The sequence below is a fragment of the Nestor notabilis genome, unplaced genomic scaffold (genome assembly GCF_000696875.1).
Source record: "Nestor notabilis isolate BGI_N333 unplaced genomic scaffold, ASM69687v1 scaffold6966, whole genome shotgun sequence".
In the NCBI taxonomy this organism is placed as follows: Eukaryota; Metazoa; Chordata; class Aves; order Psittaciformes; family Psittacidae; genus Nestor; species Nestor notabilis.
The window spans coordinates 272-10,329 of record NW_009932278.1 but is presented as its reverse complement, the minus strand read 5'-3'; the positions used below and the strand labels follow the sequence as shown (position 1 = coordinate 10,329).

The 10,058-nt window shown below is 47.5% G+C and overlaps 1 protein-coding gene across 1 annotated transcript in view; it reads left to right on the top strand.

Annotated features, from left to right (window-relative positions):
• Window positions 1-7,146, top strand: part of LOC104407122 (kinesin-like protein KIF17) — a gene marked incomplete at its 3' end in the record, with an annotated part of 10,922 nt that extends 3,776 nt beyond the window's left edge. Inside the window, 4 exon segments of the mRNA XM_010016309.1 lie at window positions 1,562-1,751; window positions 4,421-4,873; window positions 5,922-6,019; window positions 6,999-7,146. Coding sequence (XP_010014611.1) covers window positions 1,562-1,751; window positions 4,421-4,873; window positions 5,922-6,019; window positions 6,999-7,146 — 889 coding nt within the window.
• Between the last annotated feature and the right edge of the window lie 2,912 nt (window positions 7,147-10,058).

Genomic DNA, 10,058 nt, shown 5'->3' with positions numbered 1-10,058 from the left:
GCCTGAGCGGCTGCTCACGGTCTGGGGGTGCAGCCCAGCACACGGGGGGCCTCTGGGCTCAAACACACACTGAAGACAGGTCATGGGGAGCTTCTCACCACCAGCATCCTTTCCTCAGGGCTGCTCTCCATCCAGTCTCCACCCAGCCTTTAGTTGTGTTTGGGATTTCCTGTGTCCCACAATTCTCCTCCAAAGTCCCATTTCTGTTTGTTCTTTTGCCTTTTAACGTCAGTGACAGGTGACTTTGAAGCCTCCAGTCATGTCCCATGGTATGAAACCCTGTGAAGAGCAGGTTTTACAGAGCTCTGTAAGGAAATGCCCCTATCACTCTGTGGTGGAATTAAACAGTCATGTCCTCTGTCGGCTGCTCCTCAGGTGCTTCGCAGCATCCTCAAATACAGCTGAGCCAGCCACTGGGTTCTCCTATAGCCCAGGCAAAAGTCACAGTGCAGGAACATGGCTGTGATTCTGTAACTGGGTTCATTCTGGGCAGTCACAGCTCTAGAACAAGGCTAAAATCCTGCCTGGTTTAGTTTCCAGCCACTTCCACTCAGTTCTGTGCAAACACTCTATTTTACATCGCTTCTTGTGGCAAGTGCATCACCCAAGTATCTGGGGCTCTTCTCTGGGAGTCACACTGCCAAGTGTGGCATCTGTTGCTCCGTGACACCGAGTCATGACAACCATATCTCAGCTGCCACCATAAAAATAGACTTTTGGTTATGAACTCAGCAGATGTGGGGTGTAACGTAGGTATTGAAAATGAATCCAGCTCCTTTAAAACTCCCAGTGTGGAGGGGGCTGGTGGGGGAGTGCAGGATCTCGATTGTTTTGGGGTTTTTATGTAGGTTTGATGGGTCAGCCAAGATGTGGAACATTCAGTCATTTATTGGATGCGGGATGAGGTTTTTCTTCTGCATGATTGATCATTGCTGAAAAGCTGCTGTTGGGTATTTAACGCTCTGTCTCCACCCAGGTGCTTCAATAGGATTTTAGAGCATCTTAAAAATGAACTAATCTGGAGAAAAATCCTGAGAGTGCTGGGTGTGACTTTGGGCGTTTTGTCAGCGGGATCAAGCCGCCCTCTCAGAGCGGAGGGGTTCAGCACAGCACCAGTGACAGTGCCTGTGACTGCTGAATCTGTGCTTTGCTTTTAAAAAAAGCTCCCTATGAGTGAAGAGATACTGGAGCCTTTGCCATAATAGGTGAAAAACGTTTCAGTTCTCTTTTAAAATGCACAGCTTAATAACAGGGGAGGCAGAAGGCGGCTCAGCACAAAGACCCTGAGCTTCTCATGGCCTGGGAGATATCTGAATCAATCAGCAAACTTTTAATTCTTTTTCCCTGCAGAGCCATGAAGCTGGTTCCTTCTTTTTGTCTGGTTTTATTCCTCCTTCAGAAATACTAAGGCTTTTTGGTGGCAGTCAGATACTTTTTTGCTGTAGTGCTGTTTAACTTCCTGTGCAAAACTCCCATAGCCCTCGAGCTTCCAGTTCCCAGCATAACTTCCTGCAGCCTCAGTGGGTCTTGTTCTAACCTGTCTTGTGTTCTTTGTTTGCAGCTGAAGGAGCACCCAGAGAAGGGGGTGTACGTGAAGGGGCTCTCTCTGCACACTGTGCACAGTGTGGTACAGTGTGAGCAGCTCATGGAGACAGGCTGGGGCAACCGAGCAGTGGGTTACACCCTCATGAATAAGGACTCGTCCCGCTCCCACGCCATCTTCACTGTCAATATGGAGATCAACACTGTAGGTAGGTAGCTGGAGGTGCTGTGGTGGGCCAGGGCCTGGCAGAGCACAGAATCTGTGTGGTCTGCCCAGTCACCCCACAGCTAAACTGAGAGCCTAATGCTTTTAGGTCTGGTAGCCATTAGAATTGTGCCCTGACGTGGATATTCTTCACAGTGTGAAATGGCTGAGTAGCCAAAGCCTTTTTCTTTCCTCAGTTGCCTCTTGGGAATGAAATGTCTTACACTCAAATTAGGAACATATTTAATTCTCCTTCCATTCATTTATCTTCTCAAACCTTTATCTCCAGTGAAGAGGGCTAAATATCACAGCCCATACAGTGGCTGGAGAAACTTTTATCATCACTTGTCTCATCTGCCCTCCTTTGCAATGCAAGTCAGATCATTTCATGCAACAGTTCCTTCAGCGAGTTTAATCATAGGGCTCATCTTTTAAAGACAGAATAGAAGAATCCCTTCATAATGTTTTAGTGAATAATTTTCCTTTCTCAAGTATCTCATTTCCATTGGCATTTCTTTAGCTGATAAAGCTGCCTTGCTTGGTCTGAACACAGACCTCAAAAGGCTTTTTTCTGAGACTAAGCAAGTAATTAGTCTCCTATATTCTCTCTTGACCTCACTGAGGCTGCAAACAATTTGGCTTCGTTTTCTTCAGCTGTTTCAGTCATGGGAAAGTTACACAATGTCTTCCTAAATTGTGGTTCCAGATGTTGGTGACAAGACCTCATTTTCCTCTACCCAAAATACGGGGCGGGGGTGGTGGATTTTCTCAATTAGCACAGCCAGTGGATGCTAATCCCTGCACTATGTGGGTCCATAAAATCCCAACCTTAATCCTAATGAGGAAAAAGAAACATTTACACTCTTCTTTCATGTCCCAGATTGGTGCAGGGCTCTTAATCTATCTTAAATTTCTCTGATTTAAAGCTTTGAAAACTTGTTACATGGAACAGGATGGCAGGTGGGAAACTTGCTGCTTTGGCAGTTAGATGGGAGACAGCTGGAATATCTGAGGAGAAAGTTATGGGTTCAGGCACAACCCCTGGAACTGGATGATTCTTCTTGTGTCATCATTAGTTGAAATAGCTAATGAAGTTGGTGTGTTTGTTGTCATCTTTAGGCTTCATGAAGAGGTGCATGGAGTAGTTCAAACTTTTTTTCCAGTTAAATGTGTAGTAAATGATAATTTACAGGGAGTTGTTATTTTAAAGGTTCTCTTTGCAATTATGTGGACTAAAATTACTAATTTTTAAAGTACCACAGTCAGGAATGACGGCAAATACCAGGCTCTCTGGCTGCAGATGCTTGAGATGTGCAAGTTACCATCAGTATTTTTGCTGTAGTTGAGAGTAGCAGATGTTTGATTCCTTTACCTTGTGCTTAGGGATTCATTTGTTAATGAGAAGGACAATGGCCAGTGCTTGTGCAATGGGCTGTTTGAGTATGAGCCAAGACTTTGAGGCTGCAGCAGGCATTTAGCAAGAGCCTGGGGACCTTGTCACACCATGGAAACCAATCCACTGAGCTCCAAGACTGAAACAAACAGTCACCCTGGGCAAAACGACCAGCAGGAACCAAAACTGCTGTTTAATTGCCTCTGAGTGATAACATAAACTGGGGGGAGGAGGGAAAAGGTCAGAAACCCTTTTTGTGATTGTCCACCCAGAAGAGATAGTGAGAGGTGCTCTGTTTCAGCTCCATGTATTTTTTTATCCCAGTCCTCCTGTGTCTTGTCACACCGGAAAGATCTGGAGTGAAACAAGTTTGCTCAGTGGCAAATGTTAAGTCCCACAGTTAACAATCTATTGCTATAAGTGGGGGAATACCCTGTGGCAATAAAATCTAGTTTTTTTAAGGGGTGTTTACCTGTGAACTTCTCACTTTCCCCCATGCATCAGATTACTTGTTGCTCAAGTTTAGGTATTGTCCACATCCATAAATCTTAACTCTGACTAAACTCAAGGCTGGGATTTGTAGAAGTCTCTCTAGAAAAGGCTGGACTTGGTTAAAACCTTGATGCTTTCTCTGCATGAAGCACTAATGGAGCTCTTCCCTTGAATTTAGGCTGCAATCTTAAGAATGGTTGGGATATGGACACCCAAGAGCATGGTCCAGTGCTTAGAACGGTAGTCTGGTATCTGGGAATGTGTGCCCAACTCTTCGCTCTGCATGAGGCTGGGAAAGTTAAGTTAGCCAGTGAAACTGAGGGCTTCCTAAAGCGATTGGATGCACATCACACAGAATTTGTGTCAACACATAATTCCAGCCTCAAAATGCAGGTCAGGAAGCGTGATACATGTGTAAGGTGTGCATATGTGCACACGGGTGGCTGGGGAGGCAGCTGTAACTTCAGCTCATGTCTTCTCTTGCCTTAAAACATTATGATGGGAATGGCACCAGCTCACCAGGCCTGTCTCCTCACTCTCTGAGATCTGTCTCCTCATCTGGGTGGTTCGGGCTGAGCACAGTCCCAATTTCTTACAAGTCATGGTCTGACCTTGTTACTTGTGTGGAATTCTAAACGCTGCAGAGGGTGTGTGTGTGTTCAGAGCTCACTGGGAGAGCAAAAACAGGCATGAATTTTTACTGTGCAAGACCTTGTTCAGGGAAGAACTAAAACATGTTAAGATGCTTTCTCTAAAGAGGAGCCTGACCTGGAATTGTTCTCTTGCAGATGAGCGAGGGCAGGACCACCTCAGGGCTGCAAAACTCAATTTGGTGGATCTGGCAGGAAGTGAGAGACAGTCAAAAACTGGAGCCACGGGGGAGCGGCTCAAAGAGGCCACCAAAATCAACCTGTCCCTCTCAGCTCTGGGCAATGTCATCTCAGCCCTGGTTGATGGCAAGTGTAAGCACGTCCCCTATCGAGACTCCAAACTGACCAGGCTGCTGCAGGACTCCCTTGGGGGAAACACCAAGACCCTGATGGTCGCGTGCTTATCTCCAGCTGATAACAACTATGACGAGAGCCTCAGTACATTGCGCTATGCTAATCGAGCCAAAAACATCAAGAACAAGCCCTGTATCAATGAGGACCCAAAGGATACTCTGCTGAGGGAGTATCAGGAGGAGATTAAGAAGCTGAAGGCCATTCTAGCTGAACAGATGGGCATGAATAGCTTGGCAGGTAGGAGAGCTCTTAATGGCTGCAGAGGTGTTTTATCTTTGACAGGAAAAAGGGTTTTACACAGAAAATGCTCACTGGATTTCACCTCAACCCTTCCCTTACCTGTTGGAGGAAGAGTTCTCCATTCTGATAATGGACTTTTCCTTCACTGTTGCCAAATTGACCTCATTCCACTGGTAAAAACCATCTCAATTATCCAGTATTTTCAATAACAACTGATTCTGTTAGAAAATGACATGATTCAAATCCTTGATTCTTCTTGATCTTCTGGATAGAATTTGGTCAGTCAGAGGTGAGGTTTCAGCTGGCAGAGCAAAAATGAGCTGTGAAAGAAATAGCAGTATGTGTGTGTATATATATATATGTTTTCAAAGTTAGCACTCAGCCCCTGTTCTCCTCCACTGTGAGTTTCTGGTGCTACAAGAGTTTTGCCCGCTGCTTACAGAGAGCAGCAGTGTGCTCCCATCGAGGATTCAGCCCAGCCTTAGCAGAGATGCTCCTTACTATCAAGTAGGAGTAGCAAATACAGGAACAAATGGGTAAGAGCAGTCTAAGGGAGCTGATCCCCCTTTCAGAATTATCCCCACCAAAAAAAGCACAACTTCAGGCAGAGCAATAAGACTGTGAGATTATTTTTTCCCCTTTTCTGCCACCTTTCAGAAACATCTGTGAAGAATGAAGGCGATTTCCTTGCACCTTTCATCTCCTTCCCAGTGCCTCTTATCTTCCAAACCTGTTAACATAGCCCTGGAAAACATTCTCCTGTTATTCTGTGAAGGAGATTAGATTTATATTCACTTTAATACACCTGAAGCTTACACCACCTCTCCCCCTCTGCTCTGCACTGACTCCTCTCCTGCACCTACAGAGGCACAGGCCAGTGGGCGTTTTGGCAGCACAGATGCTGGCACACAAGCACAGTTTAAAGGAGCACATGGATCATGATGTTCTTTGCCAGCAGCCAGGTTCTTTGTTCTGTTTCCAGGCATTCTACAGACAATCCCACCCAGAAATTGGGAGTGATTTTTATTTCTGCTTTGCTTTGTAGGGCTTCGAACTGCTGAGACTGCTCACCTGGCAGCGAAGCCACTTCCCCTCCTCAAACCCCAAGTAGATCTTGAAGCAGAGAAGCAGCTGATTAGAGAAGTAAGTCAAGAGGAGGTATCCTGTAGTGTCTTTGACTAAGGCTTGTGGAGTTTTATAATAATCATTACAAGTACAGTGTGGGGCTGTGTGGTTCAGCCTTTTCAGAACTTCCTGTACTACTTCTTACTATACTTCCTCCTACCTCTGTAGAGGGCTGACAAGAAAGCTGGAGAGGGGCTTTGGACAAGGACGTGTAGAGACAGGACAAGGGGGAATGGCTTTAATCTGCCAGAGGGGAGACTGAGATGAGCTCTTGGGCAGAAGCTCTTCCCTGTGAGGGTGCTGAGGCGCTGGCACAGGGTGCCCAGAGAAGCTGGGGCTGCCCCATCCCTGGCAGTGTTCAAGGCCAGGTTGGACACAGGGACTTGGAGCAACCTGCTCTAGTGGAAGGTGTCCCTGCCCGTGCCAGGGGGTTGGGACTGGAGGAGCTTTAAGGTTCCTTCCAAACCACTCCATGATTCTATGACACTATTTCAGGCTTCTCCTATGGACAGAACTTGTGCTAAGGGAGGCCTTCTTTACAATGCTGCTTTCTCTCAGCATTGTTCCCACCTTTCTGGAGATGAATTAGAATGGATTCCCAAGAAGAATTTTTGAAATGAAACTTAGATTCCTCCTTTCAGAGGAGGGAGAAATGGGGAGGAGGAAAGCAGTAGTCAAAGATGTTAGGAACAGTTCAAGGGTGAAGATGAGGAGGAGATACGGAGCCAGGAGGAACAATGAGGAGTTTGGGGCTAGAAGGAAATAAAACTCTCGTTGCTCTTTAGGAGCTCCTTCCAGGGCACCACATCTGCTCAAGACAGCGTTTCCTAGGGCTAACTAGTCCCCTTCCATCACTACTGTGGTAACTTAAGTCACAGAAGAAGTCAGTGAATCCAGGATGGGAATGTTTTATTGGGGTGGACATGAGAGGTGGCCACGCTGGGACCCTGTGTACGGTGACAGGGCCGTTGCAGCAGCTGTGTGCTGTGCCTTTCAGGAGTACGAGGAGAGACTGGCCCAGCTAAAGGCCAGCTACGAAGCGGAGCAGGTGTCCCGTGCCCGCCTGGAGGAGGACATCAGTAGCCTGAGGACTCACTATGATCTCAAGCTGTCTGCCCTGGAGGAGAACCTCAGGAAGGAAGCAGGTGTGGATGAGGCAGGTGGAGGGTGTGAGCCAGGCTGAGGGTTCCCTCCTGCTTAAGGCTGGAGCTGCTTTTGCAAAATCAGATTTAGGGCAGTCGCTTTAAAGTGGCAGCAACTGCTACTGCAGCAAGTCCCACCCCCAGCAACAACAGTCCCTGCTCTCAACGCCCCCCCCTTATTGACAGCAGGAGCAGTAGCTCTGTCTCTCCATAAGACTTTGTCCCGACTTTGTCCTCTTCCCTACTTCCCTGACTTCCTTCTCCTGTCGGGACTGGTCTGGCCCTGCCCTGTAAGCCTTGAGGTGATGAAATATGATTTCTTTGCCCACGTAGGTGTGAGTTTCTTCTGCCTGAGGGCAGGTTTCTCTGGAGCAGCGGTTTGAGCTGCAGGGGTGACTGGTCTCAGCAGGCGCTGCTCTGTCCTGATCCCACTGGCTTTGCACAACTCACACATCCAAGATGAGGGTGGCTGCTGCAGTCTGTTCCATTGCATGCAAATGGGATGCAGCCCTTGGTCTCCTGGTGGATTATCACCACCATCGCTCTGCTGGAGGGTGGATATTCCTCTCACATACCTATAAACTGCTGCCAGCTCTCCTCTTCATTACTGCTTTTCATTTACATTTCCACAGTGCCTCAGAGCACGTTCTGCAATGTGCTTGTACAGCACTTGCCACCCAATATTCATTCCTGAACATATATCCTTCATTTTTGATGCTATCACTCTCTAAGGTGAGAGGTTTCTTTCTCCCACACCCCATCTGATTACAAATATGCCACCCCCCAGCCTCTGAAATAGAGGGGGTGTTATTTGTGTGCAACCACAAGGACCCAGGTTCTCCCAGCTCTCTAAGATCTGTGTTCCTTCCCTGATATGCCCTCTGGGTATATGAAAACCCCAATGGCTTTTACTGACCGTCATAAGAAGGCAAATAACAGACCTTTTCCTTCCAGACACATCTTTCCTAGTGTTTGGTGAAGACTTTGTGTGATGTTTTCCCAAGTTTATGCTCAGTTTTTCAGCGCTTGTTACTGACATTGTGGGTATTTCCTTTTTTACTCTTCAGCTGCCGCAAGGACTGAAACTGCTCCTGATGAGCCACCTTTGCCCAAAGACACTGTTGCTGCAGCAGACGAAGAAGCAAAGTCAGTCCAGGTACCCCTCAGGCTTCTTCTCCCCACCAGGTTGAATAAACCTGAGTGGGCAATGCCAGTGCTCTGGTGCTTGCTCTTCTCAGAGCTGCAGCTTTTGGTTTCCTCTTGTCCTCAGGACCCAGCAGCACCTCGGGCTGTCCAAGACACTGGTGTGAGCAGGAGGAGTGCTGGCACAGGGCTGGCTGTCACTGCTGAGGGGATGGCCCTGCCTGCAGACCAGCAGCAGGTTTTTGCCAGGTCAGTGAATCACACCAGCACTGCTAACTGCCTCCTGGGCACGCAGGTGAGGGGCAGCCCTGTTCTTCCCCTGAATTACATCTGCTGAGCTTCAGCTCACAAAACCAGGCAGATACATGTTCTTTACCCCAAAATGAACTTTGTCCTATTTGGGCAGATAAATAGCTGTTAGCTGCAGTGTTCCTGATGCCAAGTGCCAGAATTATGAAAGAAAAGGTCTGGAGATGTCTGTGTCAGCAGCTGTGGAAGCAAACAAGTGTGCTTCCCTGCTACCTGAGCCTGCCTGGGTCACTAGGCAGGGAGGTCCCTTCCTTCTCTGGCTTTCTGCAGGTGTAATTTATAAGGAGTTTATAAAGTTGAGCCTTGGCGGTTGCTGACAGAACTTAAGTGCCCAAAGAGGTTTTGGGGGCAGCTTCTTCTTCCTCTTGGAAAGGGTTCTTGAGCTCTCCAATACTGGTACGAGTAATGCTCTGCTGCTTGCTGTGCCTGCAAGCAGGAGGAGGACAGCGTGTCCTCCGCTCATGTCATTGAGGTCACTTCTGCCTCTAACTGAGGCACAACTGACACCAAAATGTCTCAAAAATCACCTTTTAGGGGCAGCACTAGGCCCAGGGCCTGGGGCACCTCTCCAGCGTGAGGCTTGAGACTCATGCTTGGCCCATCTCGGGGGCATCCTCTCTTGAAGGTTTTCCTCTGAGCAAGAGGCGTCTTGAGAGAATTCCTTTAGAATTCCTTTAGAACTCCTTCCAGAGTACAACACAGCACACTGCCACAGCATGGGGGTTAAGGGCTGGTTCAGAAATACACGCTTTAAGCAAATTCTGCTGATTGCTCTCTTTTAATCCATTGTGTGGAATTATATTAAAATTGGAAATACTCAAGATAGATTCTAGATGATAGAGTTTGATTTTGAACAGTTCTGTGGGGTTTAACTAGTCTTTCAGCTTTACTGTGAGCTCCTGTGGTGCAAGTTCACCCTGTTGGGGCTCTTCCAGCTAAAAAAAGGAGCTATTAAGAAATCTCCAGTAGCAGTGTCTGTAATTTAAGAGCAATTCTGTCTGTCAGCGGAGAGCTCCCCAAAGAACCGGGTGTTGTGACTCTAACAGTCCTATTGCAGCGTTCTTTTTTGTGACAAAGAAGTGGGAAATGCTTCTCTAATTCTGACGTTAACACCAGAGCTTTGTGCAGATGAGGCAGGAGGGTTTGGTTCTGCAGGGGTGGGGATTAGCAAAACTGCCTGTTAAAAGCACTGCACATCAGGCCGGCTGCGAGAGCTCAGATACTCAGCAAGGATTCAATCGTGTATTAAGCAAAAGAAACTAAAGGCTACTTGGCAAGCACAGTAAAGTACAATAGCAGGACACTCCGGTGGGGTGAGCTCGTTTGGGTGGTTTGAAGATGATTAAGAGGTTACTATCAGCAGAAGTTTGATCAGCACTGGGCTTTTGTCTGATTGGAGCCAGCACTGGCCAAGCTTGAGCCGTCTGCTCTGCTGCAGGTCCCTGTGCAGACAAAGAGAACAG